The sequence below is a fragment of the Vicia villosa genome, linkage group LG2, assembly GCF_029867415.1.
Source record: "Vicia villosa cultivar HV-30 ecotype Madison, WI linkage group LG2, Vvil1.0, whole genome shotgun sequence".
In the NCBI taxonomy this organism is placed as follows: Eukaryota; Viridiplantae; Streptophyta; class Magnoliopsida; order Fabales; family Fabaceae; genus Vicia; species Vicia villosa.
In genome coordinates, this window is record NC_081181.1 from 36,124,002 (window position 1) to 36,151,333 (window position 27,332).

At 37.0% G+C, this 27,332-nt stretch overlaps 1 protein-coding gene and 2 non-coding genes across 3 annotated transcripts; 2 read left to right on the plus strand and 1 right to left on the minus strand.

Annotated features, from left to right (window-relative positions):
• Positions 1–3,787: 3,787 nt before the first annotated feature.
• On the plus strand, positions 3,788–3,894 carry LOC131654297 (small nucleolar RNA R71). Its single transcript, XR_009299338.1, has one exon. It is a non-coding gene; the product is annotated as a small nucleolar RNA R71 (small nucleolar RNA).
• A 3,250-nt stretch (positions 3,895–7,144) lies between these two features.
• Positions 7,145–7,251, minus strand: LOC131654277 (small nucleolar RNA R71). The gene has a single exon (XR_009299320.1). It is a non-coding gene; the product is annotated as a small nucleolar RNA R71 (small nucleolar RNA).
• Positions 7,252–23,055: 15,804 nt separating this feature from the next.
• On the plus strand, positions 23,056–24,921 carry LOC131646077 (protein GOLVEN 6-like). Its single transcript, XM_058916240.1, has 4 exons — positions 23,056–23,267; positions 23,477–23,544; positions 23,644–23,707; positions 24,556–24,921. Exons 1-4 carry the CDS (start codon positions 23,141–23,143, stop codon positions 24,699–24,701), a joined length of 405 nt encoding a protein of 134 aa, XP_058772223.1. The 5' UTR covers positions 23,056–23,140; the 3' UTR covers positions 24,702–24,921.
• Positions 24,922–27,332: the final 2,411 nt, after the last annotated feature.

The window sequence follows — 27,332 nt, forward strand, 5'->3', positions numbered from 1 at the left end:
TTTGGCGCAGGTTCTAGATGTGCTATGGTGTCCTCCACACGGTGCAGAATGGCAGTGTGTTATTATACTTCCTATTTCTTCCTCGGGTACACAACGTCTAAAGATTCCATCGGGGCCTCTTTTGAACAGGAGTGGATCGTCCCAATAGTAATGTTTTAGGTCATGGAAGAATTTCTTCTTCTGTTGGTAACTTAGATCAGGAGGAAGCACACCAGCAGCTAGGTAGTTTACGAAATCTGCATACCAAGGTGTGTCAGAGCGGGCTAAAGCTATTTCTGCTAATTTGTTGGTTTCAGCGTTTGGATGGTATGGTTCGAATTCATTGGCTTCTAACTGAGCGATGAGTCTTTCATAAGGGAAATCATCGTCAATTGGTACTTGTTCGGGTTTCAGATTTTCCAATCGAGAGAGGTGATCTGCTACGACATTTTCAGTTCCCTTTTTATCTTTAATTTCCAAGTCGAACTCTTGTAATAACAGGATCCATCTCAACAATCTCGGTTTGGCGTCTTTCTTGGTTAGGAGGTACCTAATGGCAGCGTGGTCAGTGTATATGATTATTTTGGCTCCTACCAGGTAAGAACGGAACTTGTCTAATGCGAATACGACAGCTAATAATTCTTTTTCTGTCGTGGCATAATTCATTTGAGCTTCGTCTAGGGTTCTACTCGCATAGTATATGACATGTAGTTTCTTATCTTTTCTTTGCCCTAGAACGGCTCCCACAGCATAATCACTTGCGTCACACATTATTTCGAAAGGCTCATTCCAGTCGGGAGGTTGCATAATTGGCGCAGAGATTAATGCTCGTTTAAGCGTATGAAATGCTTCAGTGCATTTATCGGTAAAAATAAATTCGGCGTCTTTCATTAGTAATTCAGTTAAGGGTTTGGTTATTTTAGAGAAATCCTTAATGAAGCGTCGGTGAAAACCAGCGTGTCCTAGAAAACTTCTTATTTCTCTAACAGTTTTGGGAGGTTGAAGGTTTTCGATAATTTCGATTTTGGCTTTATCTACTTCAATCCCTCTATCAGATACGATGTGTCCAAGTACAATTCCTTGTCGAACCATGAAATGGCACTTTTCCCAATTAAGGACTAGGTTTACGCTTACGCATCGTTTAAGTACCAATTCAAGGTTCTCTAAACATGTTTCAAAACTTCCTCCACAGACAGAGAAGTCGTCCATAAAGACCTCCATTATTCCATCTAGGAAGTCGGCAAATATTGCCATCATGCATCTTTGGAAGGTCGCGGGTGCATTGCAAAGCCCAAAAGGCATTCGTCTATAAGCGAATGTACCATAAGGACAGGTAAATGTGGTCTTCTCTTGGTCGTCAGGGTGGATAGGAATTTGGAAAAATCCGGAGTATCCATCCAGATAACAGAAATGTGAGTGTTTAGCTAGGCGTTCAAGCATTTGATCTATGAAAGGTAAAGGGAAATGGTCTTTTCGGGTAGCTTTGTTTAGCTTCCTATAGTCAATGCACATTCTCCATCCAGTTTGGGTACGTTGCGCTACAGATTCGCCTTTTGCGTTAGTGATTACAGTAACTCCTCCTTTCTTTGGTACGACATGAACAGGGCTAACCCATTTACTATCGGATATAGGGTATATTATTCCGGCTTCTAGCAGTTTTTGGATTTCCTTTTTAACCACATCGCTCATAATAGGATTTATTCGCCTTTGATGTTCTCTAGAGGTTTTACAATCGTCTTCGAGCATAATGCGGTGCATACAGAGGGAAGGACTTATTCCTTTCAAATCTGATATGTTATATCCTAAAGCGGTTGGGTATTTTCTCAGGACAGTAAGTTATTTTACAGTCTCGGTTTGTCCTAAATCAGCGTTAACTATAACTGGTCGGTTACGTTCTTCGTCTAGGAATTCGTATCTAAGATCGGTAGGCAGTGTTTTCAGTTCTATAGCAGGTTTCTTCGGTCCGGGTATAGGATTAGGAGTTAAGGCTAAGCATTCACTCAGATGGTCATCTTGATATTCCCCACGCTAGTTGTCATCTTCAAAGATTGGCGGTATAAGAATTTTTAGGATCTCGGTTTCCTTATTTGGTTCGGATTTTATTTCATTAACACACTCGTCGATTATGTCGGCAGAGCAACATGTGTCAATTATAGAGGGTGCTTTTAGGAATTGGGAAAGTCTAAATTCTATTTTCTCTTCTCCTACTTCGAAAGTAAGCTTTCCTCGCTTGACATCTATGATTGCACCAGCGGTTGCTAAGAATGGTCTTCCTAATATGATCGGGATGTTAGAATCTTCTTGGATATCCATAATGATGAAATCAGTTGGGATGTAGAATTGACCTACACGAACAGGGATATTTTCTAAAATTCCTACAGGGGATTTGACTGAACGGTCAGCTAATTGAAGAGACATTCTCGTTGCTTTAAGCTCACCTAGATTTAGTTTCTTACAGGTTGAAAGAGGCATCAAACTAACACTGGCTCCTAAATCGCACAGGGCTTTCTCTATGATGGTTTTTCCTATTACGCAGGGTATAGAGAAACTACCAGGATCTTTCAGTTTTGGAGGCATGTTATTTTGGATGATAGCGCTACATTCAGCGGTAAGCGTTACAGTTTCGTTATCCTCGAGTTTCTTTTTGTTTGATAGGATTTCTTTTAGGAATTTAGTGTATGAAGGCATTTCAGTTATGGCTTCTGTGAACGGTATGGTTATGTTTAATTGTTTCAGAAGTTCTACAAATCTTTTAAATTGCGCTTTGGTTTTTGATTTAGCTAATCTCTGAGGGTAAGGAATTGGTGGCTTATAAGGTGGTGGTGGAACGTAAGGTTTCTCTTTTTCAGGTTCCACTTCGTTGTTGCTCTCATTGGCCTTAGCAATTTGATCATCGGTTGATGTCTTTTGGGTTTCCTTTAGCTCTTGTTGTGACATGGGTGCGTTTTGAGTTCTAGGATCAATGGGTTCATCGTAATTCGTTCCACTTCGTAGTGTTATTGCGTTCACATGTCCTTTAGGATTAGGTTGTGGTTGAGCAGGAAACGTGCCAGCAGGGGCAACAGTAGGTGCTTGTTGTTGAGCTACTTGTGAGATTTGAGTTTCTAACATTTTGTTATGCGTAGCTATGGCATCTACTTTGTTCGATAGTTGTTTTAGTTGCTCGCTATTGTGGATGTTTTGATTTAGGAAGTCCTTATTGGTTTGTTGTTGGGAAGCTATAAAGTTCTCCATCATGATTTCTAGGTTTGACTTCCTAGGGGTGTTTTGAGCAGCTACAGGCGATTTTTGGTAGCCAAGTGGCACAGCAGGTGCTTGTCCAGGCGCGTACAACGCGTTGTTGTTTTTATAAGAAAAGTTCGGGTGGTTTTTCCATCCAGGGTTGTACGTGTTAGAATAAGGGTTTCCTTGAGCATAGTTTACTTGATCAGATGGGACTCCAGTCAAGAGTTGACATTCAGCAACTGCGTGTCCAGTCAATCCACAAATCTCGCAGTTAGGTGTTACAGCAGCAGCGGTGGCTGAAGGAGTGATGGTTAAGTTCTCGATCTTTTGAGTTAAAGCGTCTACTTTAGCGTTAACGCGGTCTATACCACTTATTTCGTACATTCCTCCTTTGGTTTGGGCTTTCTCTAGAGCGGCTCGTTCTCCACCCCATTGGTAATGGTTTTGTGCCATGTTCTCTATGAGGTTGTATGCTTCATCATGAGGTTCGTCCATTAATGCTCCGCCAGCAGCGACATCTATAGTCATTTTAGTGTTATATAAGAGACCACCATAGAAGGTATGGATGATTAACCATGGTTCGAGTCCGTGATGAGGGCATAGCCTAAGCATGTCCTTGTAACGTTCCCAAGCTTCGAAGAGTGATTCGTTATCTTTCTGGGTGAATCCGATGATTTGACCTCTGAGCATAGCGGTTTTGCTAGGCGGAAAGTATCTTGCTAAGAATACTCTCTTCAATTCATCCCATGTAACTATGGAATTAGAAGGCAGGGATTGAAGCCACACTCTAGCTCTATCTCTCAAGGAGAAAGGAAAGAGACGTAATCGAATAGCTTCGGAACTAACGTTGTTAGCTTTGACAGTGTCGGTGTATTGCACGAACACACATAAATGGAGGTTGGGGTCGTCTGCTGATAACACGATTTTATATCGTATATTTAGCCTGAAATCCATAGATATTTATAGCATTTTCCGTTTATTATATTGATTTATTATAATATTACGCGAGTTTTTGCTTTGTTTCAGGTTTTACGCTCTTAATATGACTATTTGTGAAAAGGAGAAGAAATGGAGCTAAAACGACCATTATTTATGCCTAAAAGATGAAAAATGGATGCTGAAGTAAAAAGGGAGTGCAAATAAGGCCCAAATATGCTAAAGAAGACCCAAAGGCCCAAAGGAGACGAACCAGCCCACTGAAGATCAAATGTGCGTGGCCCAAACCACACAAGCAAGTGGAGACGCACGTCTCCACGTCTCATTGGCCACGTCAGCAAAAGGGAGACGCACGTCTCCAGTCCCCTACATTCTCTCCACTTGAGACGCACGTCTCAAGTCTTCAACGAAGCTTCCCCAAGAATCGGAGACGCACGTCTCCGAGTCCAAGTCTGCTGGAGCTCCTCTTTTCACGCAATCCAACTGCAAAGCCTCGCCTATAAATAGAGGCAGATACTTCACTTCAAGCTTTCCGATTTCCTGCTAACGAAGTGCTGCCGAAATTGTACCGTACATTATATTTTCTGCCTTTAATTCAAACAGTTATTTTCTCACAACGATTTCTACACCGGAAATTGTTGTGAACCTTTTATAAATCTAGCCTTACGTTAGATTTATCGCCTTTTATTTTCCTTGTTTTATTTTCCGTCCGTTTAAATTCTGAAGAACGATCCAGCCAACCTGTGGTGGAAGTTCAGTACTCGAAGATTCAGTTTCAATTTATTTAATTCAGGTTTAATATTTACTGCCTTTATTCATATATTTATTTGCATGATATATTATATGCCAATTAACATGCCTTTTATTATAAGCCAAATTAATTCATGCATGCTTAACTGTATTAATATGTCTGGCTAAATTACTAAGGTATCGGTATGTAAAGTAAGTTAACCGTAGGGATCCGAAATAAATTGGCCTAATTATGTTTTGTTAATTATCACTTGTTTTTGGTTTGTATGTCTAATTTAATGAGTAAGTCTTAAGAACAATAGAGCGAGAGTTTGAGAGGAGCGGCATAGTCTCTAAGAGGACAAAGAGCAGCCATCTCTAACTTTGGGGTGATTTGATTAATTTGATCAGTAAAAGTCAATTCCTGATTAATCGGGATTGGTGCTACTTCGGGAAGATTGCGAGCTCGACGTTTGACGTTAATGAAACGTTCGATCTCGTTAATTCGTTGTATTAAATCTCCTCCTTGTGAACGAGTATTTGGCAGACAATCGTTCAGAAAGAAAGGAAAGAATTTCCCTAGTCTCTACGGTGTAACAGTGAGTGACGATATCGACTTAAATAGTCCCCGGCAACGGCGCCAAAAACTTGATCGCGACTTTGCGTGTCTATTAGTCGTGATAACTGCAAGTGCACAGTCGTGTCGTGTAGTTTTAAAAGATATCGAATCCACAGGGACTATAAATCGACCTACCGTTATCTAAAGTTACTATGTAAAGCTAAGGCTAATGATATTTGGGTTTTTTTATAAATGGGGAAACTAAAATCTTAAATCTAGGTAAAATATAATAATAAACGGATATCAGTATGTATTTCGTCTAACTTAGGTGATCCGAAGTTCCATTGGCCAGATTCTAATTAAATCAAAGATCTTTACTAACTATGTTATTTAAAAGTCCTCCTCTCAAACTCTCGCTCTATTGTTCTTAAGACTTACTCATTAAATTAGACATACAAACCAAAAACAGGTGATAATTAACAAAACATAATTAGGCAAATTTATTTCGGATCCCTACGGTTAACTTACTTTACATACCGATACCTTAGTAATTTAGCCAGACATATTAATACAGTTAAGCATGCATGAATTAATTTGGCTTATAATAAAAGGCATGTTAATTGGCATATAATATATCATGCAAATAAATATATGAATAAAGGCAGTAAATATTAAACCTGAATTAAATAAATTGAAACTGAATCTTCGAGTACTGAACTTCCACCACAGGTTGGCTGGATCGTTCTTCAGAATTTAAACGGACGGAAAATAAAACAAGGAAAATAAAAGGCGATAAATCTAACGTAAGGCTAGATTTATAAAAGGTTCACAACAATTTCCGGTGTAGAAATCGTTGTGAGAAAATAACTGTTTGAATTAAAGGCAGAAAATATAATGTACGGTACAATTTCGGCAGCACTTCGTTAGCAGGAAATCGGAAAGCTTGAAGTGAAGTATCTGCCTCTATTTATAGGCGAGGCTTTGCAGTTGGATTGCGTGAAAAGAGGAGCTCCAGCAGACTTGGACTCGGAGACGTGCGTCTCCGATTCTTGGGGAAGCTTCGTTGAAGACTTGAGACGTGCGTCTCAAGTGGAGAGAATGTAGGGGACTGGAGACGTGCGTCTCCCTTTTGCTGACGTGGCCAATGAGACGTGGAGACGTGCGTCTCCACTTGCTTGTGTGGTTTGGGCCACGCACATTTGATCTTCAGTGGGCTGGTTCGTCTCCTTTGGGCCTTTGGGTCTTCTTTAGCATATTTGGGCCTTATTTGCACTCCCTTTTTACTTCAGCACCCATTTTTCATCTTTTAGGCATAAATAATGGTCGTTTTAGCTCCATTTCTTCTCCTTTTCACAAATAGTCATAATAAGAGCGTAAAACCTGAAACAAAGCAAAAACTCGCGTAATATCATAATAAATCAATATAATAAACGGAAAATGCTATAAATATCTATGGATTTCAGGCTAAATATACGATATAAAATCGTGTTATCAGCAGACGACCCCAACCTCCATTTATCTGTGTTCGTGCAATACGCCGACACTGTCAAAGCTAACAACGTTAGTTCCGAAGCTATTCGATTACGTCTCTTTCCTTTCTCCTTGAGAGATAGAGCTAGAGCGTGGCTTCAATCCCTGACTTCTAATTCCATAACTACATGGGATGAATTGAAGAGAGTATTCTTAGCAAGATACTTTCCGCCTAGCAAAACCGCTATGCTCAGAGGTCAAATCAACGGATTTACCCAGAAAGATAACGAAACACTCTTCGAAGCTTGGGAACGTTAGAAGGACATGCTTAGACTATGCCCTCATCATGGACTCGTACCATGGCTGATCATCCATACCTTCTATGGTGGTCTCTTATATAACACTAAAATGACTATAGATGCCGCTGCTGGCGGAGCATTAATGGACAAACCCCATGATGAAGCATACAACCTCATAGAGAACATGGCACAAAACCATTACCAATGGGGTGGAGAACGAGCCGCTCTAGAGAAAGCCCAAACCAAAGGAGGAATGTACGAAATAAGTGGTATAGACCGCGTTAACGCTAAAGTAGACGCTTTAACTCAAAAGATCGAGAACTTAACCATCACTCCTTCAGCCACTGCTGCTGCTGTAACACCTAACTGCGAGATTTGTGGATTGACTGGACACGCAGTTGCCGAATGTCAACTCTTGATTGGAGTCCCATCTGATCAAGTAAACTATGCTCAAGGAAACCCTTATTCTAACACGTACAACCCTGGATGGAAAAACCACCAGAACTTTTCTTATAAAAACAACAACGCGTTGTACGCGCCTGGACAAGTACTTGCTGTGCCACCTGGCTACCAAAAAGCGCCTGTAGCTGCTCAAAACACCCCTAGGAAGTCAAACATAGAAATCATGATGGAGAACTTTATAGCTTCCCAACAACAAACCAATAAGGACTTCCTAAATCAAAACATCCACAATAGCGAGCAACTAAAACAACTATCGAACAAAGTAGATGCCTTAGCTACGCATAACAAAATGTTAGAAACGCAAATTTCACAAGTAGCCCAACAACAAGCACCTACTGCTGCCCCTGCTGGCACGTTTCCTGCTCAACCACAACCTAATCCTAAAGGACATGCGAACGCGATAACACTACGAAGTGGAACGAATTACGATGGACCCATTGATCCTAGAACTCAAAACGCACCCATGTCACAACAAGAGCTAAAGGAAACCCAAAAGACATCAACCGATGATCAAACTGCTAAGACCAATGAGAGCAACAACGAAGTGGAACCTGAAATAGAGAAACCTTACGTTCCACCACCACCTTATAAGCCACCAATTCCTTACCCTCAGAGATTAGCTAAATCAAAAACCGAAGCGCAATTTAAAAGATTTGTAGAACTTCTGAAACAATTAAACATAACCATACCGTTCACAGAAGCCATAACTGAAATGCCTTCATACGCTAAATTCCTAAAAGAAATCCTATCAAACAAAAAGAAACTCGAGGATAACGAAACTGTAACGGTTACCGCTGAATGTAGCGCTATCATCCAAAATAACATGCCTCCAAAATTGAAAGATCCTGGTAGTTTCTCTATACACTGCGTAATAGGAAAAACCATCATAGAGAAAGCCCTGTGCGATTTAGGAGCCAGTGTTATTTTGATGCCTTTTTCAACCTGTAAGAAACTAAATCTGGGTGAGCTTAAAGCAACGAGAATGTCTCTTCAATTAGCTGACCGTTCAGTCAAATACCCTGTAGGAATGTTAGAAAATATCCCTGTTCGTGTAGGTCAATTCTACATCCCAACTGATTTCATCATTATGGATATCCAAGAAGATTCTAACATCCCGATCATATTAGGAAGACCATTCTTAGCAACCGCTGGTGCAATCATAGATGTCAAGCGAGGAAAGCTTACTTTCGAAGTAGGAGAAGAGAAAATAGAATTTATACTTTCCCAATTCCTAAAAGCACCCTCTATAATTGACACATGCTGCTCTACCGACATAATCGACGAGTGTGTTAATGAAATAAAATCCGAACCAAATAAGGAAACCGAGATCCTAAAAATTCCTATACCGCCAATCTTTGAAGATGACAACTGGCGTGGGGAATATCAAGATGACCATCTGAGTGAATGCTTAGCCTTAACTCCTGATCCTATACCTGGACCGAAGAAACCTGCTATAGAACTGAAAACACTGCCTACCGATCTTAGATACGAATTCCTAGACGAAGAACGTAACCGACCAGTTATAGTTAACGCTGACTTAGGACAAACCGAGACTGTAAAATTACTTACTGTCCTGAGAAAATATCCAACCACTTTAGGATATAACATATCAGATTTGAAAGGAATAAGTCCTTCCCTCTGTATGCACCGCATTATGCTCGAAGACGATTGTAAAACCTCTAGAGAACATCAAAGGCGAATAAATCCTATTATGAGCGATGTGGTTAAAAAGGAAATCCAAAAACTGCTAGAAGCCGGAATAATATACCCTATATCCGATAGTAAATGGGTTAGCCCTGTTCATGTCGTACCAAAGAAAAGAGGAGTTACTGTAATCACTAACGCAAAAGGCGAATCTGTAGCGCAACGTACCCAAACTGGATGGAGAATATGCATTGACTATAGGAAGCTAAACAAAGCTACCCGAAAAGACCATTTCTCTTTACCTTTCATAGATCAAATGCTTGAACGCCTAGCTAAACACTCACATTTCTGTTATCTGGATGGATACTCCGGATTTTTCCAAATTCCTATCCACCCTGACGACCAAGAGAAGACCACATTTACCTGTCCTTATGGTACATTCGCTTATAGACAAATGCCTTTTGGGCTTTGCAATGCACCCGCGACCTTCCAAAGATGCATGATGGAAATATTTGCCGACTTCCTAGATGGAATAATGGAGGTCTTTATGGACGACTTCTCTGTCTGTGGAGGAAGTTTTGAAACATGTTTAGAGAACCTTGAATTGGTACTTAAACGATGCGTAAGCGTAAACCTAGTCCTTAATTGGGAAAAGTGCCATTTCATGGTTCGACAAGGAATTGTACTTGGACACATCGTATCTGATAGAGGGATTGAAGTAGATAAAGCCAAAATCGAAATTATCGAAAACCTTCAACCTCCCAAAACTGTTAGAGAAATAAGAAGTTTTCTAGGACACGCTGGTTTTTACCGACGCTTCATTAAGGATTTCTCTAAAATAACCAAACCCTTAACTAAATTACTAATGAAAGACGCCGAATTTATTTTTACCGATAAATGCACTGAAGCATTTCATACGGTTAAACGAGCATTAATCTCTGCGCCAATTATGCAACCTCCCGACTGGAATGAGCCTTTCGAAATAATGTGTGACGCAAGTGATTATGCTGTGGGAGCCGTTCTAGGGCAAAGAAAAGATAAGAAACTACATGTCATATACTATGCGAGTAGAACCCTAGACGAAGCTCAAATGAATTATGCCACGACAAAAAAAGAATTATTAGCTGTCGTATTCGCATTAGACAAGTTCCGTTCTTACCTGGTAGGAGCCAAAATAATCATATACACTGACCACGCTGCTATTAGGTACCTCCTAACCAAGAAAGACGCCAAACCGAGATTGTTGAGATGGATCCTGTTATTACAAGAGTTCGACTTGGAAATTAAAGATAAAAAGGGAACTGAAAATGTCGTAGCAGATCACCTCTCTCGATTGGAAAATCTGAATCCCGAACAAGTACCAATTGACGATGATTTCCCTTATGAAAGACTCATCGCTCAGTTAGAAGCCAATGAATTCGAACCATACCATCCAAACGCTGAAACCAACAAATTAGCAGAAATAGCTTTAGCCCGCTCTGACACACCTTGGTATGCAGATTTCGTAAACTACCTAGCTGCTGGTGTGCTTCCTCCTGATCTAAGTTACCAACAGAAGAAGAAATTCTTCCATGACCTAAAACATTACTATTGGGACGATCCACTCCTGTTCAAAAGAGGCCCCGATGGAATCTTTATACGTTGTGTACCCGAGGAAGAAATAGGAAGTATAATAACACACTGCCATTCTGCACCGTGTGGAGGACACCATAGCACATCTAGAACCTGCGCCAAAATCCTTCAATCTGGACTCTTCTGGCCCAACCTGTGGAAAGATGTTTATTTTGCTGTACTAAACTGTGATAGATGCCAACGAACCGGAAACATTTCGAGACGTGATGAAATGCCTCAAAAGGGCATTCTGGAAGTAGAAATATTTGACGTCTGGGGAATAGACTTTATGGTTCCGTTTCCGTCATCGTTTGGAAATCAATATATACTCGTAGCCGTCGATTACGTTTCAAAATGGATAGAAGCTATCGCTTCTCCTACAAACGATACACGAGTAGTTATCAAACTCTTCAAAAACGTCATCTTTCCTAGGTTCGGTGTGCCTAGACTGGTAATTAGCGATGGTGGTTCCCATTTCATTTCAAGAATACTTGAGAAACTCCTTCGAAAATATGGAGTAAATCATCGAATAGCTACACCATACCATCCACAAACAAGCGGACAAGTAGAAGTATCTAACCGCGAAATAAAACAAATATTGGAGAAAACTGTTGCTATATCTAGAAAAGATTGGTCAACCAAGCTAAATGAAGCTTTATGGGCTTATAGAACAGCTTTCAAAACTCCAATAGGAACTACCCCATTCAAACTCGTTTATGGAAAATCATGCCACCTCCCGGTAGAGTTAGAACATAAAGCCTTTTGGGCCATTAAGAACTTAAACCTAAACTACACTGCCGCTGGTGAGAAACGACTTCTAGACATAAATGAATTAGAAGAACTTAGACAAGACGCTTACGAAAACGCCAAAATCTATAAAGAGAGAACGAAAAAATGGCACGAAAAGCGTATATCTAGGAAAAATTTTAGCATAGGCGATAAAGTACTTTTGTTTAATTCTAGACTAAAATTATTTCCTGGGAAGTTACGATCTAGATGGTCTGGCCCTTTCGAAATAACTAACATATTTCCGAGCGGAGCGATAGAAATCAAAGGAGAAATCGTCAAGCCTTTTGTCGTAAATGGGCAACGTCTTAAGTATTACCATCATCTCGAACACGATGAAAACATCAAACTTTTTAAACTTGACGAGCTGCCCGCTCATTCGAAAAAATAGTTTTCTATTTTTAAAATTGTCGAGCTTACGACATAAAACAAAGCGCTTGGTGGGAGACAACCCACATTTATTTATTCTTTTATTTTATTTTTATTTTTAACCTTTTATTTTCATTTAAATAATCTATTCTATTTTTAATTATTTTAATTTTAATCATTTTTACATTTTTCCTACATTTTATAATAACTACTATAATTATAACTGCTGTCTTAATTCGAGAAAATATTCCCTTTTTATAATTATATTTATTATTATAATTTGTTACATTTTTACATTATTTTTATTTTTTTTTCTTCCTTTTAAATCAACACTAGCCTAGTTCTAACTTAATCTTAATATTTTCAACTTCTAGGTTTTTCTTAACTACTAACTAAGATGCAAGAAGTCGATAATATGGAAGTTGTGTTCCGTGGTAGAGGACAAGAAGCAAGATTTGATAAGCTGGCTGAAAGACAAATGGATTTGACTTGCTACCCTCACCAACCGACTATGGTAAGACTTGGTATCGAAGAAAGCGTTCTACACCTGCTAAACCAAATTGGTTGGACTGGTTCTCACCTGTTCTGCAAGTTTAGTTCCTACCAGAAGCTCACTCTGGAATCCTTGAGCTCCCTGACCTATCTTCCTAACTGTGGACAAGGACTGAGAAAAGGAGTCATTCTCTTTAGACTCTTTGGTATGGAATTTAACTTTTGCATCCGAGATTTTGCTGAAATGCTAGAGCTACCTCATGGATCCGATGCATACACCCAAGTAGCTGAAGACAACCTTGCGTACTGGGAGTTGGAACGATATTGGGGCAAGATCACTGGAAACGACAACCCTGAAGAGAACGAATTCCAATCTGAGAACATCCATAACCCCGCTTTCAGATACTTCCATAAGATCATTGCTCACTACATCTTTGGTAAACCCGATAATGTCACTGAAGTTTCTAGAGAAGAGTTATTCATCATGTTCTGCTCCTCTCAGAATCGCCCGGTCAATGCCATCGCATTCATGCTAACAAACTTCGAGCGCATCACGCAAGACGAAGTTTCACCTATTAGGATCGGCGGATTTGTCACTATGATTGCTAATACTATAGGAATGAGAGTACCTTTGCTTAGATTGACACCTCTTGGTTCTCACAATTCTATGGACATTCACTTCTGCTTTAACCGAGGTATCATCGGTAACCTTGGACCTGATCAGTTTGATTTGCTCATTGATAACAAAGTATTGGATCAGTTCACCTTACCGAGTCCAAGGACGAGTGTGCACAACCCTGCTAACTGGCTTTACTATGGTCAGATTCCTGAGAGAGAACCCTCACCTGAAACCCCTCAAGCTTATGAACATTTTGATGAGGAAATGCACGTATCAGAATCTGAGCCTGACACTCCTCCTGGATACTATGACCCTAATCCTGAAGATGAACCCATTCCTGATTATGAACCTCTTTCTGAAGATGAACCTATACCCGAGTATGAGCCTGAGACTCCTTCTAAAAATTCTGCTGATGATTACACTATTGATATGACTGATGTCGAGCTCGAGCCACAACAACCCGCTGCATCCACCGCATCAGTGAACCAAAGAATGCCTAATCGGAACACACACGAGCAAGCCATCACTGCACTGCAACAAGATGTACAACATGTGCGCAACGAGCTACACACTTTGCAAATGCACTTCTTCGATTTCATCGACACCGTCAATGCTCAATTCGACGAAGTCTTTAAACACATTTAATCTAATGTGCACAACAATAGACGTGGCTAGATGTTGCCGTTTAGATTTTTAGATTTTATTTCTAGTTTTAGTAATTTCAATTTCTAGTTTAGATTTCACTTTCTGCACTTTTACATTCTAGTTCTGTCAACACTCAGTACCAGTTTAATATTAAATGCAAAATTTTATTCATTACTGCTACTGTGTTATACTGCATTACTATTAACTGCTATGTATTCCTGTTTACCATATTTTTGCTGTTTATAGTATGATACAATGACACTGTACTGAGCTAGTATTCTGTATCAATGCTACTGTCAGAACTGGTCCACACCTGCACGCGTGAAACCCACTTAACTGAGCTAGGAGACGCACGTCTCCATTCATGTGGGACCAGCAGTCTGCATGCATAGGACAGGAGACGCACGTCTCCATGCTTGTCCCCCAGCATACTGGCTGCCTGAGACGCACGCCTTTCCAAGGCCAGCAGTCTGCATTGCTGCCTTTTGACCACGCAGAAGACCACCATTAATCCAAATTTTGAATTTTGAATTTGAATTTCAAAATTTATTCTTCTTCATTCTTCCCATTATTTCTTCCATTTAAACACCATAAACCTCATTCATCCTCCATCATTCACCTATTTAACTCTACATCATTTCCCATTCTTCTATTCCATTCAAACTTCAAACACCACCATAATTCCATTTTAATTCTACATTAACCACACCATTTTCAAACCTCACTATAAAACCACACCACCACTACTCTTATTCTTCACAACCTCCATACCAATTTCTACCCTTCTATTCTCCATTCTATTTTTCTTTTCAAACTCACCATGCCTCCACGTTCAATCATCCGTAGTGTGCGTCCAGAGAGACCACCCCCTAACCTTAACAATATTATTTTTCGAGAAGACGATAACGATGCTCAAAGAACCAAATACCTCGCGTTCTATGAACGTTCGGTTGTTCCCACAAAATTTGTGAAAATCGAATGTCTAAAAACTCTAGGTCTCATTGATGGTGTCACCCGTTTACTCACTAAAACTAGCCTGCACCATCTTTGTACCGAACCCGTACCAACTTACGAGCCGCTCGTCTTGGAGTTCTTGAGTTCTTTCAACTACGACACTCCTTCTGATCAACCACTCTCAACCGGTAGCATCCAATTTCGGATGTTCAACCGTGAATATACTCTGGATCAAGAAGTAGTAGCTACGTACTTGCATTTTAATAATGCACCAAATGCTCTCCGCACAATTTTTCAAGAACTCAATGGTCGTTCATGGGACCAACATGCTTTCGACCTCTGGTTTAATCTCACTGGCGAAGTTCCTACTGGTTGGAGGGCTCTACATGCTTCTCACATTCAAAACCCCGCTATACGTTATTTTCAACGTGTTTTGGGGCATACTATTTTTGCGAGATCCAACAACCATAAGGTAAATCAGCATGAATTATTTTTCCTTTATTGTGCGCTAAACAACCTCCGTTTCAATGCCGCACCTTTTATGCTCCAACACATCCAAAGTTGCGTCAACGCCCCTGCTACAAACCCCTTTCTGTTTGGCGGTATTATTACTTCCTTGGCCTGTGCCTTAGGTCTTGGTGATGAACTCATCTCCCTCTCTCATCTCATGATGCCTGCTCAATCACCCGACCCACTTATTGCCGTGACTCCTACTTGGTTTCACCCCGCCATGATGGCCGATACACTTTGGTCGTCAACAAAGTTCTGATTCCTTATGTCGTCCTTCCATGCCCAGAAAGAATCAACATCCGTTATGTTCAGCGTTGGAGGCTTATTGAAGACAATCCTCAAGACAACCAACCTGAACATCCTAATGAACCTATGGATGCAAATGAAGAAGAACTCAACCACGAACAAGCTGATGTTAACCAACCTCCTCAAAACAACCCTCCGCCTATCACTCTTGATGCCATGTATGCTGCAATTCAACGACAAGACCACCTTCTTCAAGCTATGCAGACAAACCAAAATGAAACACTGAGGCTTATTCGAGAGATACAACAAGAGCACTGTGACTATGCTATTAGGAACGAAGGCCAATACACTGAAATTGCTACACAATTGCATGATCTTAACATTCGTGAGAGTGGCTCTCCTACTGATAGACGTCGCCGTGTTCGTACAAGAGGCGCAAGCAGTTCTCGCAACCGCAACACTGAGGAGTAGTTCTCATGCATTGAGGACACTGCATCGTTTAAGTCTGGGGGAGTCGTATTACTTGCTTTAGTTTTATTTCCTTTTAGTTTATTTCCTTTCCTTTTAGTTTATTTCCCTTCCTTGTAATGTTTTTCCAATTCAATAAAGAATATTTATGGAATTTCAAGTCTTATCTTTATAATTCCGTAGTTATTTCAATTTCTTCCATTTTCTTGAGCCATAACAAAATTTTTGCTCCCAAACGATAAATGCAAAACCCCACACGTTCGAGAAATACGAAGCTACTCAAACAACAAATGCATAGAAATTGACTTAGATTCAAGTCAATACCCTTATTGTCCCAACACTCTAAAACCCCCAAGTATGCGTAACCGATTTGAATACCCTTTATACCGAAACCATCGACTTTAATTTTTGAAGTAACCTTTAGTAGTTTATTCCAACAGTCGGCACCGTCTTAGATACAAACTACGCAGAGAGTCGATGAATATAAGTGTATGATCCTCATAATAATAATTATGTGCTTAACCGTAATAAGAAATGTGCCTACTAAGTAAGATGATCCTCACAAGATCATTTAACCTAACGGTCGCAAATCTCAAATAAAAAAAATTTAATTTAAAAACTCATTGTTGATTGGTTCAGAAGTCATCTGGTACTGAACTTGGTAGGAGGGACTATTGTCCGATTCCCCGCGATCTACAAATGAGCGCTAAGGAGTATACCACATAATTGTGCCAGAACTCCATAAGAAGGATCATAGTCACTAACCGACTACTCTGCTATGTGCGTGTCAAGATAATGGGCTTAATGTGATTACGCGCGAATGAAAAGGGTAAAACATGATGACGAATCAAGGTCGAGCTATAATGGCATGATTCGGATTGGTATGCATACTGGGAGTTGTCTAGTGTCGCTACTATAAGTTTATTGCTAGGATCTGGAACATTATCTTCAAACAAGAACACTACGTAGCTGAGTATGACCGAACGACGTGGTGGAAGCATATTTCATTCCGCTGTCCTCCTACCTTTATCTTGTTATTTTGCTTGAGGACAAGCAAAGGTTCAAGTCTGGGGGAATTTGATAACACAATTTTATATCGTATATTTAGCCTGAAATCCATAGATATTTATAGCATTTTCCGTTTATTATATTGATTTATTATGATATTACGCGAGTTTTTGCTTTGTTTCAGGTTTTACGCTCTTATTATGACTATTTGTGAAAAGGAGAAGAAATGGAGCTAAAACGACCATTATTTATGCCTAAAAGATGAAAAATGGGTGCTGAAGTAAAAAGGGAGTGCAAATAAGGCCCAAATATGCTAAAGAAGACCCAAAGGCCCAAAGGAGACGAACCAGCCCACTGAAGATCAAATGTGCGTGGCCCAAACCACACAAGCAAGTGGAGACGCACGGCTCCACGTCTCATTGGCCACGTCAGCAAAAGGGAGACGCACGTCTCCAGTCCCCTACATTCTCTCCACTTGAGACGCACGTCTCAAGTCTTCAACGAAGCTTCCTCAAGAATCGGAGACGCACGTCTCCGAGTCCAAGTCTGCTGGAGCTCCTCTTTTCACGCAATCCAACTGCAAAGCCTCGCTTATAAATAGAGGCAAATACTTCACTTCAACCTGTCCGATTTCCTGCTAACGAAGTGCTGCCGAAATTGTACCGTGCATTATATTTTCTGCCTTCCTTTAATTCAAACAGTTATTTTCTCACAACGATTTCTACACCGGAAATTGTTGTGAACCTTTTATAAATCTAGCCTTACGTTAGATTTATCGCCTTTTATTTTCCTTGTTTTATTTTCCGTCCGTTTAAATTCCGAAGAACGATCCAGCCAATCTGTGGTGGAAGTTCAGTACTCGAAGATTCAGTTTCAATTCATTTAATTCAGGTTTAATATTTACTGCCTTTATTCATATATTTATTTGCATGATATATTATATGCCAATTAACATGCCTTTTATTATAAGCCAAATTAACTCATGCATGCTTAACTGTATTAATATGTCTGGCTAAATTACTAAGGTATCGGTATGTAAAGTAAGTTAACCGTAGGGATCCGAAATAAATTGGCCTAATTATGTTTTGTTAATTATCACCTGTTTTTGGTTTGTATGTCTAATTTAATGAGTAAGTCTTAAGAACAATAGAGCGAAAGTTTGAGATCTTAAGACGGTCAAAGGTTAAACTCAATAGAGCGAAAGTTTGAGATCTTTAACCGGATAGTAGACATAGGACATTAGTTTTAAGGATGGCGAAAGCGTATTAAAACTAATTAGAACTTATTTATTTTCAAAAAATGTTTTTACACCCGAGCGGGATGACGAAAGCGTACGTTAGGGATATTAGCATGTTCCGAGTCAACAGAGCGAAAGTTTGAGATTAGGAGATTTAAATAGATAACAACTTCATAAAACAGGCATTTTATTAATTACGTTGTTTCCAAAAAGCTTTTCTAAAATCTAATGGGATGGCGAAAGCGTACATTAGGATTAGGATAGTAATCTAAATCAACAGAGCGAAAGTTTGAGACGAGGATTTTTAACCAATTGAATTAGTAAAGATTTTTAATCAAATTATGCAAAAGCCAATGGACCTTCGGATCACCTTAAGTTAAACGAAATACATGCTGATATCTGTCTTTTATTATATTCTTTATTTCTCACAATCACTTTCTCTTAGAAACAATCGAAATATTAGTAGCCCTAGCTTTACATAGTAACCTTAGATAACGGTAGATCGATTCATAGTCCCTGTGGATTCGATATCTTTTAAAACTACACGACACGACTGTGCACTTGCAGTCATCAGATTAATAGACACGTAAAGTCGCGATCATCTGCAGGGCTTCTAGAGAATTGATTCTGTTGAACAACTTGGACCAACGAAGGTTTCAGTTCGAAATTGTTTGCCTCAATCGCAGGTAGTGCGATACTTGAATGCGGTTCAGCGCGCGAAGGAGCGGCATAGTCTCTAAGAGGACGAAGAGCAGCCATCTCTAACTTTGGGGTGATTTGATTAATTTGATCAGTAAAAGTCAATTCCTGATTAATCGGAATTGGTGCTACTTCGGGAAGATTGCGAGCTCGACGTTTGACGATAATGAAACGTTCGATCTCGTTAATTCGTTGTATTAAATCTCCTCCTTGTGAACGAGTATTTGGCATACAATCGTTCAGAAAGAAAGGAAAGAATTTCCCTAGTCTCTACGGTGTAACAGTGAGTTACGATATCGACTTAAATAGTCCCCAGCAACGGCGCCAAAAACTTGATCGCGACTTTACGTGTCTATTAATCTGATGACTGCAAGTGCACATTCGTGTCGTGTAGTTTTAAAAGATATCGAATCCACAGGGACTATGAATCGATCTACCGTTATCTAAGGTTAATATGTAAAGCTAGGGCTACTAATATTTCGATTGTTCCTAAGGGAAAGTGATTGTGAGAAATAAAGAATATAATAAAAGACAGATATCAGCATGTATTTCGTTTAACTTAAGGTGATCCGAAGGTCCATTGGCTTTTGCATAATTCGATTAAAAATCTTTACTAATTCAATTGGTTAAAAATCCTCGTCTCAAACTTTCGCTCTGTTGATTTGGATTACTATCCTAATCCTAATGTACGCTTTCGCCATCCCATTAGATTTTAGAAAAGCTTTTTGGAAACAACGTAATTAATAAAATGCCTGTTTTATGAAGTTGTTATCTATTTAAATCTCCTAATCTCAAACTTTCGCTCTGTTGACTCGGAACATGCTAATATCCCTAACGTACGCTTTCGCCATCCCGCTCGGGTGTAAAAACAATTTTTGAAAATAAATAAGTTCTAATTAGTTTTAATACGCTTTCGCCATCCTTAAAACTAATGTCCTATGTCTACTATCCAGTTAAAGATCTCAAACTTTCGCTCTATTGATTTTAACCTTTGACCGTCTTAAGATCTCAAACTTTCGCTCTTTTGTTCTTAAGACTTACTCATTAAATTAGACATACAAACCAAAAACAGGTGATAATTAACAAAACATAATTAGTCCAATTTATTTCGGATCCCTACGGTTAACTTACTTTACATACCGATACCTTAGTAATTTAGCCAGACATATTAATACAGTTAAGCATGCATGAATTAATTTGGTTTATAATAAAAGGCATGGTAATTGGCATATAATATATCATGCAAATAAATATATGAATAAAGGCAGTAAATATTAAACCTGAATTAAATAAATTGAAACTGAATCTTCGAGTACTGAACTTCCACCACAGGTTGGCTGGATCGTTCTTCGGAATTTAAACGGACGGAAAATAAAACAAGGAAAATAAAAGGCGATAAATCTAACGTAAGGCTAGATTTATAAAAGATTCTCAACAATTTCCGGTGTAGAAATCGTTATGAGAAAATAACTGTTTGAATTAAAGGAAAGCAGAAAATATAATGCACGGTACAATTTCGGCAGCACTTCGTTAGCAGGAAATCGGACAGGTTGAAGTGAAGTATCTGCCTCTATTTATAGGCGAGGCTTTGCAGTTGGATTGCATGAAAAGAGGAGCTCCAGCAGACTTGGACTTGGAGACGTGCGTCTCCGATTCTTGGGGAAGCTTCGTTGAAGACTTGAGACGTGCGTCTCAAGTGGAGAGAATGTAGGGGGCTGGAGACGTGCGTCTCCCTTTTGCTGACGTGGCCAATGAGACGTGGAGACGTGCGTCTCCACTTGCTTGTGTGGTTTGGGCCACGCACATTTGATCTTCCGTGGGCTGGTTCGTCTCCTTTGGGCCTTTGGGTCTTCTTTAGCATATTTGGGCCTTATTTGCACTCCCTTTTTACTTTAGCACCCATTTTTCATCTTTTAGGCATAAATAGTGGTCGTTTTAGCTCCATTTCTTCTCCTTTTCACAAATAGTCATAATAAGAGCGTAAAACCTGAAACAAAGCAAAAACTCGCGTAATATCATAATAAATCAATATAATAAACGGAAAATGCTATAAATATCTATGGATTTCAGGCTAAATATACGATATAAAATCGTGTTATCACTTGCTACAACTGGAGGATTGAGAAAGGAACGATCGGGGTCTTGATCGTGAAGATCTTAGACATTGACTTGATTCAACTTGAATAAAGGGGAGGATCGAATTGTATTCAATTTTACTGCATGTGTGTAGTTGGTGATTGGTACTTTCTATCCTTGTTAAACATTTTGCAATCTAATAAAACTTTCCTAATTTCATTTGAAATTAGGGGCAGACGTACTCCTGCGAGGACGATAGAGGAACTGCCTAAACAAATATCGTGTTCCTTATTGCTTTTACTTTATTGTATTTCCATTTGTTTTCGTTTATTTCCATTGTTGAACAAACACTAAGGTTAGGTAAAATATCGATCACCAAGTGTTCGATAAAATTACTCAATCAAATTTTTGTTCAAATTTTAGTGAAAACGTTCATTGTGAGTAATATACCATATAGCGTGAAATTGATTCAACTGAGATATTCGTTAAAACGTAATTCATTACTTGACATTTTCATCCGTTCGGTTTAGTGCACATATCCGGTCCCCTATAACATAATCGCTCTTAGACGATTAAGTGATTTAGGGAAGTCACGTTTCAAAAAGCTAAAATTTTCTTAAGTCGAAAAAGGTGGTCTATTCACCCCCCTCTAGACCATTCCTATCGTCTAACAATAACAACTTCAAATCTTTTTTTTTGAAAAAATTAAAAGGAAGATAAAGACAGTGATAAAGCAAAAACAGATCCTAGTGTTTTTTGGTGAGGTTTGTGGGTTTGAAAAACACATTGTAAATATTTTGGATTGTTACTAATCATTTTTTGATAAAAATTGGATATCATTTGCCCTCAACTTCATAGACTAATTTTTCGAATCAGAAATAATCACAATAGATGGCAAAACTCACTCTAAAAATTTTAATATTGTTTCGTGATAAGAGTTAGTTAGAAATAGATCTAAACTTTTTCTATTATATTATATTCTAAAGTAGAAATTATTGAACATTGAATGAAGGGGAGTTGATAGAAGGGTTCTTATATGTGTAGATGAACTTAGATTAATAATATTAGTGTTTAAATCATCTACTCTTTTTATCTTTAATCTTTGAATTGATTGATAATTTTTTCTACACATAAATTCTAAATGTATTCTAATTTAAATCTTATATTTAATTGCCATTATTCTACTTTATGTTGTTGAATTTACAACCAAGTTTATTTTAAATGATAATATCACAAACTAACTCATTTTGTTGGTTAATACTAAATGCACTTCAAATATCTAAATTATAAAACAGAATACAAACAGAACCCAACAACAAAATAAGGTAAATAAAACTAACATGATGATGAAAGCTTAAAATGAATATTGGCCCGTTTGTTTTGGCTTTAAATAAAAATGTTTTTTATAGTGTTATCAAATTTTGTGAAAAAATTTTTACAAAAAAACTTTTTATAAAAACTTCAAATGAAAATTTTGTTTGAATAGTTATTCTTAAAATGTGATTTTAGGTATTTCATCTATATATTGTCAAAAAATTTGGATATCAAAATTTCAAAAAATAACTTAATTTTGAAGCTATTTCAAATAGATTTTCATAAAAATCATTTTTGAAATACAATTTTTTGAAAAAAATTATGATTTTGACTAATTTTTGGTCTTCAATTATGTATGTTTATGTTATAAGATGTCAAAATTAATGTTTCATTTTAGAAAAAACGAATATAAAAAAACTTGTAATATTGAAAAATAGTTTTAAAAAATTTATTTTCAAAAATACAAAGAAAAATCCATTTTTTTAAAGCTGAAACAAACTGCCCCTATGTAATATAGCCACTTTTGAATCTAGAGTATGAGTGTAAATTTGAATACATGGTTGATGAATTGGGATAAACATCGTATAAACAGAAAGTCATAAACCGAGGGCCCTACATATTAGGTGAAAAACCAACCCAAATTGTGTGAAACCTCCTATAAAGTAAATGAATGAATATTAAAAAATTTCTTTGTACTTGTTGTTTTGGAACTCTGCATTTTGTGTTTTGTGTTGACTCTCTCTTTTCCATGCGTGGTCGTGTATATATATAAGTTAAACTCACATGCTTAAGAAAAGTACCTCATGCATCCTCTCAGCATAAAAATGGAGCTTATAAAAATAATCACTTTTCTGATCCTTTTCTTCTCTTCTCTACAACCAACTGTCTCTTCTTTACAAACTCAATCACATACAACTATTCAGCATCAAGGTAAGCACACCACACCATCAATACATCTATTTCTCGGTTTATCTGTCTATCTGTCTGTTTATTTATTTTCGTGTTTGCATATATATATATATATATATATATATATATATATATATATATATATATATATATATATATATAAGCTTTTAACATTTTGATGAATTTCTTGCTGTAATTAATTTGCTCTACCCTAACTGAATATTATATAGGAATATTAAATGCACGCCAGAAGATTTATCTACCAGTACTGCATAGGAAGCTAATATTCACCAAAAAGGTAATACATAAATATGAAGAAGCTTCTTTTGTCATCATTATTATTTTCATCATTTATGCTATAATTTATTTCTGACTATATGTTCCTATTTATAAGTAGGTTAAAGAATCTGATAAAGCTAGAGATCTTGAATCACACAAGAAGAAAGATTCGCTTCCTGCAGGTAATAATCAAACTATGTTATAGTTACTAGAAATACTGATCAATCAATGCTTTGAATGCAAAATATTTTGTTTGGAAGTTAGCTTTTGTTCATGCCATTTTTCATATCATAAAAGCTTATCAAGTATTAGGTATCTCTTTACCCATCCTTGTTGGTGCACAAAATAAAGCTAGGTTTTATCAAATAAAGGGTAAACAAAAGTTCTTTTTTTTTTTTCAAACAAAGTTAAAATTTTATAAAAAGAAAAAAGAAATTATGCCCTATACTTGTGGCAAATCAGTTTGTCCGTCCGCCCCGTTTAAATCTTTCATGCAAAGTTTCTAAAAAAAGTTGGAGCGGGTGAAAATGAAGACGAGTCAAATATAGTTGAGGATGCGGGATTAAAACTTTTGTCCGCCCCGCAAAATGAGTATGAGACGGACATGTGGACCTTGCATCCTAAGCTAAAATTTGAAAAATGCTTGTTAATCTTTGCGTCGCAAAAGCCCGAAAAAAATAAACGGGCGGATATATTAGATGATGTGAGTCTAAAATCTTAGTTCGTCCAGGAAAGAAATGAGGACGAACGGACATGCGGTTTATGAACTTTTAAAAATTAAAAATTGTAAAATAGACTTGTTAATATTTGCGCATGCAAAAGTTCAAAGAAAATGAAGCAGAGCGAAACCAACATATTAAAAAGTACATCTCTAAAACTTTAACCTGCGCTTCGAGAAAAAATACAGACATAACGGATATGTCTAAATGACCGAACTAGTTCTTTCACTCATACCTATACTTATATACATACCAATAAACATTTTATACATAATGTCAAAACATGTTTACGAAATTGTGGAACATTACAGGGAAAGAAAACAAGAAAAAGCAAAAGATGGAAGTAGGTAAGAAAGGAACAAGACAAGAGTGGATGGAGTCAGAAGAAGATCCATCACAATACTTTACTATGGATTACAATCGTGTCAAAAGACGCCGTCCTATACACAACAAGTAATTAATTGCTGGTTGCTCCATAAACCTAACAACTCTTCAAAGTTACAGTTTGGCTAAATCTGTGTAATATTAGGGTTTTTTGTTTTTTTACTTAATGTAAAGGTGTTTTCATGTTAGGTGACAAAGAATTCTTTTCTTTTTTTCTTTGTAAAACAAGTTGCCTTAATTTTTGGGACTTCTCGTAAGAACATGTTTTGATGATATGATATTTAGTTTGACCCTTTTATGCACTTCTCGTAAAAACAAAAAACTTTCACTTTTAACCTCTTGTCATGCACACTCGCACTTAATTTCTTAAGTTATGTCTCATCTAGGAGCACTTCACAAAATATAATAAGAAACGAATAGAATTGATTTTGATAGGTTTTATTGTTTTAAATAGAATTGATTTTATTATTAAAATTGATTTTAGTTTGAACTTGAAAATTTGACATCTTGATTTAAGAACTGATTTTTAGATTTAAATTTATGGTTCGACTTATTTATATATAAAATGTTTTGAGTGGTGCCCTACTTTGGTCCTTCACAAATATTACACAAAGTAAAATTAGTCCCTCACGAAAAAAATAGATTCAACTTAATCTCTTATAAAATTTAACAGAATTATATTAGTCTTTCTACTAATATTTTTTTAAATCGGTATTTTCCTATTTTTAAATCGGGTTTTTTTCATAATTTTAAATCGTGACTGGAGTGTCACGTTGGATTTTATTTTTTAATTTTTAATTTTTAAATACTAAATTGATTTTTAATTTTAATTTCATTTTTAAACAATTATGAAGTAATAATATTAAAAAAACTAAAATTATTTCTTATAAGGAATCAAACCCATGATCTTTAAAATACATCTATGTGTCTTTACCACTAGCCCAATGTAAATCCATGACAAGTAATTTCCATGATTTCTACTAATATTAACAAATTCTGTACATAAATTTTTACCTATGAGGTCTCAAATCTAAGTCCCTTCAGGTTAAATGATATTCACTTTACAACTAGACAAATCAATTTCTATTGTTAATAAAGTGACTATCATTTACAACTAGACAAATCAATTTCTATTGTTATCATTTACAACTAGAAAATTCAATTTCTATTTTTAGTAAAGTGACTATTATTTACGACAAGACAAATCAATTTCTATTTTTAATAAAGTGACTATCATTTACAACTAGATAAATCAATTTCTATGGTTAGTAAAGTGACTATCATTTACTACTAGACAAATCAATTTCTATTGTTAATAAAGTGATTAACATTTACAACTAGACAAATCAATTTCTATTGTTAGTAAAGTGACTATCATTTACAACTAGACAAATCAATTTCTATTGTTAATAAAGTGATTATCATTTACAACTAGACAAATCAATTTCTATTGTTAATAAAGTGACTATCATTTATAATTAGACAAATCAATTTCTATTGTTAATAAAGTGATTATCATTTACAACTTGACAAATCAATTTTTGCGATTAGTAAAGTGATTATCAATAACAACTAGACAAATCAATTTCTATTGTTAGAAAAGTGACTATCATTTACAAATTGACAAATTAATTTCTATTGTAGTAAATAGACAGTCATTTAACAAATTTTGTATTTTTTGTTTTAAATTCATAATTGTTTAAGATTACTAGAAATCACAGGAATTATGTTAGTACGAAGTTCGCCTAACAGGGGGTGAATTAGACTCTTTAAAATTTTATCGGTTTCTAGTGAAGATGAAATTATTTTTTTGGTTTATGGTGAGATTAAGAAAGAAGTAAAGTGCATAAAAATAAATGACACAAGGATATATCATGGTTTCCCTCACAATCCGAGAGTACTCCAGTCCCTTTACGCGGTAAGAGATTTCATTATAGTTGATAACTTGTACAAGACAAAACAAAAACACCAAGAACAATCCTCTTGGACCAAGAACAATCATCTTAGATTTTACACTAAGTCCACTAGGAGAACAATCCTCTCAAAGTGACTCTCTTGCTTCCAACAATCCTGGACAGCAAGGTTACAACAAACTTAATCTGAATTTTTAGAAGAGTTTTGAAGTATTATATAATATATCAATCACTTGATTGATCTTCTCTTTCAAGCAAACAGTTCCCAATAATGGTATACAAGTATTCACAATGTATAAGATAAAACTTAGAATAATTTTCAATGAAAATTAAGTGCAGAAAGTTTCACTAAAAATTCTGATATAAAACACTTGTAAATTTTGAAAGATAAAGAGATTTTAAGTAATTTGAATTGTAGATGAAAGAGGTATTTTGAAATCTGAAATAAAAGAGTTTGTATAGCCTCTATACACCTTTACAGATGAGTATTAAATCATGAAGGAGTGCAATGGTTTAATACATAAAGGTACAAAGATTTCAAAAGAAATGCTTCGGAATTTCTGCTACTGTTTCATGTGTAACCGGTTACCGCATATAGGTTACCCAGTTACACCATGTAACGTTAACAAAGAATTTGAAGTTTTGAACGCTGTAACCGGTTACAACATATGTACTACCCGGCTACAACAGACTTAGAGGCAAAAAAACTTTAGCAAGTATTGTGATTGTGCTCGACGCGCATGTCGACCTTTGTGTGCTTTCATGGCTAATCGGTGTGCTGACTATTTGCT

Coding starts and splice junctions, on each gene's coding strand:
- LOC131646077 (XM_058916240.1), top strand. CDS start 23,141: ATGCATCCTCTCAGCATAAAAATGGAGCTTATAAAAATAATCACTTTT. Junction 23,268..23,476: donor TACAACTATTCAGCATCAAG/GTAAGCACACCA, acceptor AATATTATATAG/GAATATTAAATGCACGCCAG. Junction 23,708..24,555: donor GAAAGATTCGCTTCCTGCAG/GTAATAATCAAA, acceptor GGAACATTACAG/GGAAAGAAAACAAGAAAAAG.